Source organism: Dasypus novemcinctus, chromosome 11, assembly GCF_030445035.2.
Source record: "Dasypus novemcinctus isolate mDasNov1 chromosome 11, mDasNov1.1.hap2, whole genome shotgun sequence".
NCBI classification, from domain to species: domain Eukaryota; kingdom Metazoa; phylum Chordata; class Mammalia; order Cingulata; family Dasypodidae; genus Dasypus; species Dasypus novemcinctus.
Window position 1 is genome coordinate 85,661,272 of NC_080683.1, and position 14,094 is coordinate 85,675,365.

The 14,094-nt window shown below is 39.6% G+C and overlaps 1 protein-coding gene across 4 annotated transcripts in view; it reads left to right on the top strand.

The window, feature by feature from the left end:
• Positions 1-14,094, top strand: part of FIG4 (FIG4 phosphoinositide 5-phosphatase) — a 143,664-nt gene that overhangs the window by 65,885 nt on the left and 63,685 nt on the right. For all 4 annotated transcript variants that reach the window (XM_058307276.1, XM_058307278.2, XM_071218628.1 and 1 more), the window contains one exon: positions 621-787. In XM_058307276.1, coding sequence (XP_058163259.1) covers positions 621-787 — 167 coding nt within the window. The remainder of the gene's footprint in view (positions 1-620; positions 788-14,094) is intronic.

Sequence of the window (14,094 nt, forward strand, 5' to 3'; positions counted from 1 at the left end):
TAAACCTTATAAAAGATTGATTATGTACCAAGAATTACTGTTTCTTCACTGTCCATTGGATCCATGATATTACTATTTCTTGAAAATATGATAGTTGTTGTTGGTTATCTGGGATTATTGTAAGACTTGGAAAGTAACCAGTTTACAAATGGCCAGATCCACAGATAATCATGTACTGGAAATCTTAACAGATGCTTGAAAAAGTTCAAGATGTAAACATGTACATGTTCCTTAGAAAGTATGATTTAGCTCTCTGTGACAAGAGCATGTCCTTTTTTCAAAGGCAACTCAGAGGGAACAGAAAATTCTTTTTGGGGAGTTGAACCAATCAGGCAGGCTGCAGAAAGTTAGGAGTTTTTTTAATATGGTTAGAAACAGCTTCATCTGATTTTGCTGGTGTTTTTAGTGTCTGCTAAGTGTTTTCTGTGACTTTGTCTTTCATTGGAACTTGATTATAAAATATAACACATTTTGCCTTTGCATTTGTCTTCAAGATGTTGAAGACTTACTTGAAAGGTTCTGAAGAATTAAAGTAAAAGACTTGTTTTGAGTCTGTGGCTGAGTGAATAACTGCAGTGATTTTGATAAAAGTCTTTGATGTCAATTTTTCTTTTGCTTAGATTATTTGAGGAGCTTTATGAAGATCATGGGGACACCCTGTCTCTTCAGTATGGTGGTTCTCAACTTGTTCATCGGGTAAAAACCTACAGAAAGATAGCCCCGTGGACCCAGCACTCAAAAGACATCATGCAGACTCTGTCTAGATATTACAGCAATGCTTTTTCAGGTAACTTGGGAGTAATAGGGACTTCAAATACTTACTCTGATAGGCATTTTCATTCTTGTATATGTACTTTTTAAAACCATCTGGCTAAGTAAAGTAGAAATTAAATTTTTTAAAGTTGAAGTAGAACAGTCTGTCACTTAGAAGGTACTCAATAAATATTTGTTGAATAAATGAATGAATAAGCTTTTTGTATTTTAAATAAGGCACTTCTGCATTTTGCCACCTAATACTGGAGTTTGTATATAATGCAAAATGCTTTGATTCCTCAGCTTACGTCTCTCTCCGTATTTCTCTTTACAGCACATAGATAAGTATATGTTTGAGGGTTTTGGATCTTATTTTTTTAAATAGACTTCATAGTCTTGTCAGTTATATAAAAATGTGCAAATATCATTGATTTTTTAAAATGTAAATTAGAAATAAATAGTAATATTAGCACTAAGTTGTATTTTTCCTTATTTTATGACCTGCATTGAATACTAAGTATAAGAGGATGTTAAAGTGACATTTTTCCTTTTCCATTCTGATGGAATTGCCAACACAAGTGATATCATGGCAAAAGTGATGGTAAGACAAATCCCCATGCACTGAATTCGTAAAGTAAGTGTTCAGTATTCAATTCCATGTGTCTTGGGCCCTTGAGCCAGATCAAGGATGAAGAGTTTACAGAGCATGGAGAAGAAAAGAGGGGTGAGGAGATTCTTTGGAGTGAACTCTTATCCCACAGTGACTGTCACCCATCCCCTCTCACTTATTCACCTCAGGTCTAGAGAAAGTGGTGGGACTCTGGGAGAGCTCCACAAGGTCCTGCTGTTGGAGGGAATCCCTGGGCAGGCCGAGGAGAGTGCACCAGGCCTGCACTCCGAGAGTTGATTGGGGCGAAGGATGAGTATTTACTGGTGCCCAGATGTAGGCCTCACTGGGGGTATGTGGCCTGGGATTGGCCTGGGATAGGCTGCCTGAGGGAGAGAAAGACCCCTGCAGCAAGAACCAGCTGGTGAACATTGGACTGTAAGCAGACTAAGGAAGGAGTTGCAGGAAATTGCCTGGAATGAAAGAGATGCATCTGTCCACAGCTAGGAAATTGCAAAAGGAAGTACCCAGTATTGGGAGCCTCTGCTGAATCCACAGAAGCATCCACAAAAGAACCAGCTTTCAACATTTTCCAGACCCAGGGAGAAGCCATGCCAGCTTGTTATGCTACCATTCAAGTATATTAGTTTCTGTGCTACGTAACAAATTACCATAGACTTAGCAGCTTAAAAGAAGCAAATTCATTATCTCATACTTCCTGTAGTTCAGAAATTCATGCATCATGTAGCTTAGGGGTTCACCAGGCTGCCTTCAAGGTGTCAATCAAGGCTGGCTTCTTAGAGGCTCGACTAGGAGAGGATCCACTGAGGTGGTTATTGGCAGGGCCCATGGCAGCTTCATTCTTCAAAACCAGCACTGGAGAGAGAAGCAAGTGAGGGAGTGATGGGGTAGGGCTCTAGAGTGAGTTTGCTAGCACAGCAGTCTTACATGACATAAAACATAAGCACAGGAGTGTTGTCCCATCACCTTTGCTATATTCTTTTAATTAGAAGGAAATCATTGGTCCTGCCCACACTCAAGGGGAGAATATCACACAAAAGTGTGAACACCAAGAGGTGGGGCTCACAGGGGCTACATTAATGGTGTACCAAGTCAGGTACACTATTCATAGACTATGGAAGTGTTTGAGAGGTGAGGTAGAGAAGCAAAGGACAGACCTTGAGCCCCTCCTGCCTCACCATCCTGCCACTTCACGTCATTCCCACTCCCCATCTCTACTTTCCAGACACTTACCTCTCACAGTTTACTTAATAAATTAGAAGGCCTCTTCTGCTACTGGCCCCTTAGACATATGCTATTCCTTCCCCTGGGACACATTACAATCTTCTCCTCGTTAATTCCTAGCCAGCCTTTTAGAGCATACTCTACTTTTACTTCCTCAAGTTAGGCCCTCCAGTTTTTGCTTTCAGGAATTTTACCCATAGTTCATATCAGCAGATTGATGCTATATGAGCAACCCACATGATCCCATCAGGGCTCATTTTAAAAACTGTTCTTGAGGCTTCACAGATTAGCATCCTCTGGGGTTTTTCTTTAAGGAGCACCTGTTGAATTCTACCTGAACTTGTTACATAAGCAGTTGAAAACAAAGTTACATAGATACTCCCTTCAGATGTTTGGAAAAGCTTTATGTTTCCTTTAAGGATTTCTTTTTCTTTTTCTTTTTAATTTATTGAAGTATATCACTCATATATAAACATACATAAACAATAAGTGTATAGTAATAGTTGTGAATTTACAAAGCAAACATATAACATCATACAGGACTCTCATAACTCACCCTACCACCAATACCTTGCATTGTTGTTAAACATATTTAACTAATGATTAAAAAGCATTGTCAAAATATTTCTACTAACCAAAGTGTTTTTCCCCAACACATGCTATAAGTATTATTATCTTTATATCATTTATATATGAACATACATAAACAATAAGTGTATAGTAAAAGTTGTGAATTTAAAAGCAAACATACATAACATCATATAGGGACCCCATACATCAACCCTCCACCAACACCTTGCATTGTTGTGAGACGTTTGTTACAAAATATGGAAGAATATTATCAAAATCTCACTACTAATTATAGCCCTTATCTTACATTTGGTGTATTTTTCCCCCAATCCACCCTATTATTATTTTTTAAATATAATTTCTATGACAAAGTTGTAGACTTATGAAACAGTCATGCACATGTGCAGAATTCCCAAACCACACCCCTCGATCAACATACCATACTGTGGTGGAACATTTGTTACAGATAAGATAATATCATCTGATTGTTACTACATCCGTAGTGTACATTTGGCACACATTTTCCATACTGCCCCATTATCAACACAGTACATCTTTGGCATAGATGCAAGAATGTTATATTATTATTGCTAATCACAGTCCGTAGGCCACTCAGTTGTATTTTTCACATGCTTCTCCACATCCCTACCACCCTTCAGTAGTGATGTACATTTGCTCTAGCTCACAAAGGACACTTGCATCTGTACCATCAATCACAGTTCTCATCCACCTCTTGGTTTACTGTGCTATTCACTTCCTCAATTATTCTCTAGCTTTCTGTCAATTGGCATTTACATACCTAGACTACCATTTTCAGCCACATTCCCATTTATATACTGGATGTTAATCACTATTTGTTACCAGCTATACTTTTCCACACTTTTACAATAAAGCTAATTAAAACTTATACATACATTAAACATCAGTAGTCCTTCTCAGTCCTCCTCTTATCTCCTTTAAGAATCCACCACCTACCACCTGGTCTTGAAGATATTTTCCTACAATTTCTTCTAGAAGCTTTATGGTTCTTGCTTTTATTTTTATGTTTTTGATCCATTTTGAGTTAATTTTTGGATGAGATGTGAGGTAAGGGTCCTCTTTCCTTCTTTTGGCTATGGATATCCAGTTCTTTGAGCACCTTTTGTTGAATGGCTATTCTGTCCAAGCTCTGTCGATTTGACAGGATAGTCAAAAATCACTTGACCATACATGTGAGGGTCTGTTTTTGAACCATCAATTTGGTTCCTTTGGTCTATGTGTCTGTCTTTATGCCAGTACCATACTGTTTTTACCACCTACCTAGGTAGTATGATTTAAAGTCTGGAGATGAGGGTTCACTTTTCCTTTTTAAGATGTTTCTGGCTCTTCAGGACCCCTTACACTTCCAAATGAATTTTATAATTGTGTTTTCTTTTTTTTTTTTAAAGGCTGATGGAATTTTTATCAAGATTGCATTGAATCTGTTTATCAGTTTAAGTAGAATTGACATCTTAATGATATTTAATCTTCCAATCCATGAGCATGGAATGTTCTTCCAGTTATTTCAGCCTTTTTAAAATTTCTTTTAACATCGAGTTGCAGTTTTCTGAATACAAGTGCTTTTCATCATTGGTTAAGTTTATTCGTGACTGTTCAGTTTTATCTGTCATATTTTATTTTCAAAACTCTTTTGACACTTTTAGTTATTTTTATTGATATAATCTTCATTTCTAGAATCTCTTCCAGGTCTCTCACTCCTGTCTTTTCTTTTTAGGCTCTAGCACATCCTTTAGTATTTCCTGAAAGTCTGATCTCCTAGTTAGAAATTCTCTCAGTTTCTGTTTAGCTGTGAATATTCTAATCTCACCCTCATTTCTGAAAGACAAGTGTGCAGATATAAGATTCTTGGCTGGAAGTTTTTCTCTTGTAGTATCTTAAATTTATCATACCACTGTCTTCTTGCCTCCATGGTTTCTGGTGAGAAATCAGCACTTAATTTTATTGGGTATCCCTTATATGTTATGCGTTGCTTTTCTCTTGCTTCTCTCAGAATTCTCTCTTTTTCTTTGGCCTTTGACATTCTGATGAGTATGTATCTTGGAGTTGGTCTATTTGGATTTTTTCAGATGAGAGTACATTGTGCTTCTTGGGCATGGATATCTATGTCCTTCAATAGGGTTGGGAAATTTTCTACCATTATTTCTTCAAATATTCCTTCTGACTCTTTTCCTTTCCCTTCTCTTCTCCTTCATGGATACCCATGAGACCTATGTTTGCACATCTTTTGCTGTCATTTAGTTCCCTGAGACCTTGTTCAATTTTTTCCATTCTTTTCTTCATCTGTCCTTTTATATGTTCACTTTTATAGGCCATTTCTTCAAGCTCACCAATCCTTTCTTCTGCCTCCTCAAATCCACTATTTTATGATTCCATTGTTTTTTAATTTCATTTATGGCGACTTTCATTCCCATAAGATCTGCTGTTTTTCTACTTATGCTTTCAAATTCTTCTTTGTGCTCATCCAATGTCTTCTTAATAGCCTTAATCTCTTTAGCCATCTCATTGAATTTATTAAGGAGATTCGTTTGAACATCTATGATTAGTTGCCTCAACTCCTTTATGTCATCTGGAGGCTTATCTTGGTCCTTTAAGTGGGCCATAGTGTCCTGTTTCTTGGTGTGAATTGTAGTTTTTTGTTGGTGTCTTGGCATCTGGCTTACTAGAGTATTTATTCAGGGTACAGTTTTTCTCCTTAGATTAGGGCTTCCTGCCCTTTCTCCATTTATGGTTGTGCAGTAGAGCCAAGGATGTAGTCGATGCTATAAGCTGTGGAGGCTCAAACTGCCCTCATTGCCCCAGGGACCAATAAAGCTTCTCCCAGCTTTCTCCTTTGCTGGGGGCATGGACAGAGTCACAGCTGTGTGGAATAATCTGAGTTGTGCATTCCTAGACTATAGTTGCTCAGAGAGACTGATGAAGCTTCATGCCCCTTTCTCCCCTGCCTGGAACAGGGATGGAGCTCCAGGTGTGGGCAGCAATCTATGCAGTGCAGGTCCAAGATGACCACAGTTGCCCTGGTAGACTTCTGAATATTCAGTCTGTGCCAAGCAAAGGTACCTGCAGTTACCTGGATCGGCTGGTTCAGGGTCCTCCAGCCTCCTCCTTGGTAGAGTTGGGGTGAAGCCTAGCCTAGAGCTGCAGGCCTATCTGGGTGAAAGAAACTGGTTCCTACCATCACTGCGATTTTCAGTTAGCCAGGCTTCCCCTCATGCTAGGGGTAGAGTCAAAATGGCTGCCATCAGCCTCCTTCCAACTTGGACAGATTCACACATCTTAGCCAGCCAAGTCTACTAATCAGTAACTGAAATCGGTGGCCAATCGGTGGTGTCTCTTCTCCCCTGTTTTTGGGAAATGGAGCTTCCAATTCCAGCCACAGAATAGCTCCTGGGGCAGCTTGCACTGCCAAAGTAGGATAATCACTGGACTCTGTGGCTTGGCCGGTAATTTCTCTGAGAGGCTGGCACAGGTCCTCCCAGCTCCCTCCCTGCTAGTGGTGGGGCTGGGGCTTAGGCTAGAACTGCCATCTGGCATGGATGGAAAGAAGCCAGTCCCTACCAGCACTGTGATTTTCAGTCTGCCCTGCTTCCCCTCATGCCAGGCATGGAGTTAAGATGGCAGCTACCGGCCTCTTTCTGACTTGGACGGGTTCATACTTTAGCTGTTTTTAGGATTATATTTAGCCTGCAGAATTTACTTATCAGTAGCTGAAGTCAGTGCCCATCCATCTCTTCCTCCCCTGTTTTTGGGAAGTGGAGCTTTCAATTCCAACCATGGAACAGCTCCTGAGGTGGCTTGTGCCTCCAGTGGAGGATGGGCACTAGCCTTCATGGGGTGGAGTGCTCTACTTACGAATCTTCTCTGCAGGTGAGCAGTCTCCTCATTCTATTACTTCAAGGATGTTGCAGGATGCTCTTCTGGTCTCCTGGAGCCCCCCAAACAGGTGCTTCAGCTAGCTCCAGATAGCTCTGGGTGTTTATTAAGTGCCCTGTATTAGGAGCTGACTCTAGGAGCTCCTTACTCCACCGCCACCTTGCTATTGTCTCCTTTAAGGATTTTGTTAAGCTCTTTTTAATTTTTTTCCCATTCACATTTTTGTAAGCTTAGATTTTCTTGCTACCTTGTTGAATTCAAATCCTATTAGAAGAAAAATGAATGATAGGATGCCTGCAGCAGTTAATAATGCATACATACATATGTATATATATGTTGTATAAGTGTGTGTGTATGTTATGTAATTGTAATGAAAGCATATGCGTATGTGTGCATGCTGGAAATGAAACGTCCTTTTCTAATAGTTTTGAAAAAAGCTCAGATTAAAACCTTCAAAGCCCATCACAAAAGGAAAGCAGTCATTACAGAAAACAGTGTCGAGATGGCTTCACCCAACATTATGATAGTGCTGTAAGGTGTCAAAAAGGGAAGTTTCTTTCCTTTTCTTCTCACTGTTGAAAGACGGGGATGTAAAGGAACATCCTGAGAACATGTTAGGATGTCAAAAATAGTAAGATAGCCTTCCAAGATCACATTTGGTTGGTGAATTTTGAATCATTATAACTAAGCTCAAATACACCTTTAGTAATCAAAACCATTATAATCCCAACACATTCTTGCCAATGAGAAATGTTTGTTTATTCCTGTAGCATAAAAATCTATGCTTCAGGGAAACGGACTTGGCCCAGTGGATAGGGCGTCCATCTACCACATGGGAGGTCTGCAGTTCAAACCCCGGGCCTCCTTGACCCATGTGGAGCTGGCCCACACGCGGTGCTGATGATACGCGCAAGGAGTGCCCTGCCATGCGGAGTGTCCCCCGCATAGGGGAGCCCCATGCGCAAGGAGTGCGCCCCGTAAGGAGAGCCGCCCAGCGTGAAAGAAAGTACAGCCTGCCCAAGAATGGTGCCACACACATGGAGAGCTGACGCAGCAAGATGACGCAACAACAACAAAAAAAGAAACTCAGATTCCCGTGCCGCTGACAACAACAAAAGCAGACAAAAAGAAGAACACGCAGCGAATGGACACAGAGAACAGACAACTGGGGCGGGGGGGTGGGAGGGGAGAGAAATTAAAAATATATATATATGCTTCAGGATTCGATGAACTCTTGGAAAGCATTTTCGGCATCCTAATGGTTGTGGAAGCATTTTCCCTGCAAAAAATTGTCAAGATGCTTGATGAAGTGGTAGTCAGTGAGAGGTCAGGTAGAATGTAGCGGATTAGGCAAAGCTTTGTAGCCCAGTTTTTCAACTTTTGAAGCATTGGTTGTGCGATGTATAGTTGGGCATTGTCATAGTGAAGAATTGCAGGTATGGCAGTTTTCAGTGCATCTCATCGATTTGCTGAGCATTCTTCTCAGATATAAATGTTTTGCCGGGATTCAGAAAGCTATAGTGGATCAGACTGGCAGCAGACCACCAAACAGTGACCATGACGTTTTTTTGGTGCACGTTTGGCTTTGGGAAGTGCTTTGGAGTTTCTTCTCGGTCCAGCCACTAAGCTGGTTATTGCCAGCTGTCGTACAAAATCCACTTTTTGTTGCATGTCACAATCTGATTGAGAAATGGTTCATTGTTGCATAGAATAAGAGAAGACAACAGTTCAAAATGATGATTTTTTGGTTTTTCGGTTAGCTCATGGGCAGGCACCCACTTATTGAGCTTTTTCACCTCTCTAGTTTGCTTCAAATGTGGAAGTACCATAGAATGGTCAACTTTGAGTTCTTTGGCAACTTCTCATGTAGTTTAGAAGATCAGCTTCAATCCTCTTGGTCATTGGTTGTTGTCAACTTCTAATGGCTGGCCAGTATGCTCCTCATCTTCAAGGCTCTTGTCTCCTTTGCAAAACTTCTTAAACCATCACTGCCCTATACATTCATTAGCAGTTCCAGGCTGTATTAGTCAGCCAAAGGGGTGCTGAGCAAAATACCAGAAATTGGTTGGTTTTTATAAAGGGTGTTTATTCGGGGTAGGAGCCTACAGATACCAGGCCATAAAGCATTCGTTATTTCCCTCACCAAAGTATTTTCACATGTTGGAGCAAGATGGCTGCTGACAGCTGTGAGGGTTCAGGCTTCCTGGGTTTCTCCCTTCCAGGGTCTTGCTTCTCTCCAGGTTCAGGGTTCCTTTCTTCCTAAGGCTTGCTTCTTCCTGGGCTCTCTTCCTGGGACTGGGTTCCCTTTCCTCTGTGAGCTCACTTCCTGGGCCTCCAACTTAAGGCTTCAGCATCAAACTCCAAGATCAAAAGTCCAACCTTAAAAGCCCTCAGCTCTGTTCTTCGCCATGCCTTTTATCTGTGAGTCCCCACCCACCAAGGGGGGGGGGGACCTCAACACCCTAATTGTAATCATGCCCAAGTACAGATCAGATTACAAACGTAATCCAATATTTCTTTTTGGAATTCATCAATAATATCAAACTGCTACACAAGCCAGATGCATTGTTGCGAGTTATCTCCACTGCTTTACAACCCATTTGAACTCAAATAAGAAAATAGCTCAAATTCGCTTTTTGTCTAACGCTTCCATAGTCTAAAACAAATATAAAATAAATAGGAGGTAATAAGTCATTAGCAAAAAAACATAAAGCAAGAAATGCACATTAAAATGATGTATAACATAACCACATTTATATAAGAATATGCAACCATCAAACGGCACATTTCAACAATGCAAAACCACCATTACTTTTGCATCAAATAACAACAGGTATAGAATGAATAAGCTGTATTTGACTGTAGCAGAAATAATATGGAAAAATGTTTTAACCCTTAAAATAACATTACTAACTCTGGTGAAAACTCTACCATCACCTACACTGCATCCAAACAGTTAAACATAGCAGGAGAAGACATTACACTTAGTATTCTCAGTTTAAACTTACTGCATTTCTCCAATGGACACTCAAAACAGCCTTATAGACCTATGTTTCCCTAGAATGTTCATTCTCCCACCCTCCAAAATGACAATTTCATGCCTTATTCTCTCTTCCTAAACCTCTAACACCCCCTCTCTCTGCTGATGGCTTTGCTTCATGTTTCATTGAGAAAATATAAGTCATTGGAGGGGAACTCCCTCTTCTCACCACCAGATTCACAGCCTGTCCTTATCTGCACCCATACTTTCTAATTTCTGTTAAAATGGTCGAGGTATTCATGTCCCATTTTATTTTATTTTTTATTTTTTATTTTTTTATTGATTTTGTAAAAATATTACATTAAAAAAATATGAAGTCCCATTCAACCCTACCACCCCCACCCCACCACTCCCCCCCCAGCAACCCTCACTCCCATCATCATGACACATCCATTGCACCTGGTAAGTACATCTCTGGGCATCTCTGCACCCCATGGTCAATGGTCCACATCATGGCCCATACTCTCCCACATTCCATCCAGTGGGCCCTGGGAGGATTTACAATGTCCGGTGATTGCCCCTGAAGCACCATCCAGGGCAACTCTAAGTCCCAAAGGTGCCTCCACCTCTCATCTCTTCCTGCCATTCCCCATACCCATCAGCCACCATGTCCACTTTTCCCACTCCAATGCCATCTTTTCTCTGTGGACCTTGGATTGGTTGTGTCCGTTGTACCTCTATGTCAAGAGGAGGCTCAGATTCCACATGGATACTGGATGCAATCCTCTTGCTTTCAATTGTAGGCCCTCTAGACTCCATGGTGTGGTGGTTGTCCTTCTTCAACTCCATCTTAGCTGAGTGAGGTGAGTCCAATAAATCAGATTGTAGGAGCTGAAGTCTGTTGGGGCTCAGGGTCTGGCTATCATATTGTCAGTCCAGAGATTCAAATCCCCTAAATATATCTTAAACCCCAACACCAACTACAATTCCAGTAAAGTAGCATGAAAGTCTTGTGCAAAGAGATCCCATCTGAGTCCAGCTCCATCATGCAGAAACACCAGCTCCAAAGAAGGGCCATCTGATATGGCAGTAAACCCCATCTGCCATGACCATAGAACCCGTGGGTCTCTTTAGCCCTCAAAGGAACGAATACCTGGGGTTGTATCTACTTTATCTGTCTCTTAGACTCTGCTCAGTTGTGCTTAAGGGCAATCCTTCTGAAAGCCTCCAGACTCTTTTTTAGAGACTCGTAGCCATATAAACTCATTTCTCCTTTCCATTTCCCCCTTACATTAGGTCAAACAGCATTTTAAAGTCATGATATTATTCCATGTCCCATTTTAGACTAACCCCTCCACTGTGATCTGGATCTGATCACGTGTTGCTTTCCCCTGTAATTATGTGCTCATTTTTCTACATCTCCATTTCCTCCCTTTCTACTGCATCATTACCATTGGCCTAAATGCTAGTATTTTCCATCTAACCTTTCCATCTATCTTTAATCCCATATCCCTTTCCAGTTATAGTCCTATTTCTCTGCTCTCCTAAGTTAAACCCCTTGAAAGAGTTGTCTGTATTCCTGTTTCCTCTCTTTCAGATTCTATTCTCTCTTATCTGCTCCATTGTGGATATACCATCATTATTGCCACTAAAATTGTGCTTGTCAAGGCCATCAGCAACCTCCACATTGCCAAATCCAGTGACCACATTGCTGTTTTCATCTTACTCAACCTTTCAGCACCTTTTTATAACAATTAACCACTCCCTCCTTGAAATTCACCTCTATGATATCGCACTCAATCTCCCTATTGACTGAGACATGGTAGGTTTTGGAATAAATGGCTTGCTTTTTTCAGTTATGAAAGAGATATGTGTTCACTAAAGAAAATACGGTAAAGCTAAAAAATTAACCATAAAGGGAATGGATGTGGCTTGAACAGTTGGGTGCCTGCCTCCCATATGGGAGGTCCTGGGTTTGGTTCCTGGTGCCTCCTAAAGAAGATGAGCAGACACAATGAACAGACAAAGCAAGCAGACAATGAGCGGAAAAAACCAGCAGACGAAGAAGCCATCTTGGGGGGCGGGGTGGACCATAAAATCTCCAGAGATAGCCCCTTGTTAATACTTAGGAGGATTATAGGAGGACATAATCCTTTTTTTTTTTTTTAATGTTACATGTAAATTGTAACCTGCTTTTGCCCTCCTAGATAATGTGATAATTTTTATGACCTTAAATATTCTGCTACACTGTGATTTATAGTAGTCTCATGGTAGTCTATCCTTTAGTAGCATGTTGATTTAGCTGACCAATTTGTTAATATTACGCATTTAGATTCCTTCTAAATGAACATCTTTGAACATATACCTCTTTGGGGGCATATCTTTCTTTCCTTAAGAAAATTCCAAAGCATATTTATTAGGTCACGGGGCATAAATATCTTTCAGGTTTTTGAAAGTTATTACTAAATTGCTTTTCAAAAAGGATATGGTAGTTAATGCTCCCCTCAGCAAAGTATTGGGAATGCCCATTTTGAAAAGTTTGCCAGCTTAAAAGTTAGAAAATGTATGTTATTTTAATTTGCACTTGTTTGATGCCTTCCTTGTAAAGCTGAACTTTTTGATGTTCACTGTTCATTTCCATTTCTTTTGAAATTGCATATTTCCATTCTAGTAGAGTGATTAATCTTTGTCTTTCCTATTTGATATTCTGAAAATATATTAAAACAAATGTTTCAGAATATTAACCTTTAGTCTGTAACAGATAACCCATGTTTTCCTCTTTGTGTTTACCTTTTTCTACATTTGACAGATTTTTCAGCATTTTGTGTAGAAATATATTAATCGTTTAAATCATGGCTTCTTCCTTTACTTTTATATTCAGAAATGTCTCCTCCACTCCTGAGATCAGGTGGTAAGATAGACCCTCAATTAAAATTTCTTTCAGTTCTTTTCTGAGTTTTCTTTTACATTTAATTGGCATTTATTGTAGGGTATGGTATGAGATAGGGATCTAACTTCATCCCCCCCCCCCAGTTTTAAATAGTACTGTTTATTGAATAATTTCCCCTTCCATTACTGATTTCAGAGGTCACTTTATCACAAACTTAATTTAATGCTAGGGCAAAAGATATTCTAGTTCCAAAATAAATTTTTGACTAATTAGAAAGAATTATTCTATCCAACCCTGATCTGTTTTCATATAGTGATACTATTTAAATTTAGTGACTAATGAAACTGGTTAGTGTTTAATTAAATAGAGTTTGTATGGTGCCTACTCATTTTTCTTTTAAAATATTATTGAGCATTAAAGTAGGTAATAATTTTTCCCTGTTGGTTTCCAAACTACAGAGAACCTACATGTTTTAAGCTCAATAAACAGCTTTCACTAATGATAAGGAGACTATACAAAGTAGTACCATCCTTCTGGGAGTGACTGTCTTTTTTAGTTAAAGGTAACCAGGAGAAGATCCTTAGACTCTTGAAGCTTAGGAAGTGACCTTAAATACAATAGCTATTTTCAGTTATAACAGCAGCAGTACATTCAAGAAGTATTCATTATGATCCATTGAAGGAATATCCTTTCTTTCATTTTGTTTCTCACATCTTACATTTGACCATGCTTGCTAAAAATTGAAGGAGGCTAATATTAGATTTAATGGATCAAAGGAACTCCTTGAGCACATGGCTAAGAAGAGGGAAACTTCTCTAGATGCTATTAGGATATTTTGAGGTATTATGTATCATTAAAGCTATTCAAGAAGCATAAAGAAGGTAATTATCATAAGAAGATTATTATTAACTTTCGTATTGTGCAAAAAGGGTGCAAATTGGGATCTGCTTTATTTAATATTTGGTGTTTTCTCTCAACAAAGGGCGAAAAAAAAAAAGCCCTAGATATATTCAGCATATAAACATATCCCTTTCATATATTACTTTTAGCCTGAAAGGTAAGTATTCTTTTAATGGTGTGCTTCCTGTCAAAATACTAATAACTGGAATACATATTTGATGTACCATACTTATTTTCTTC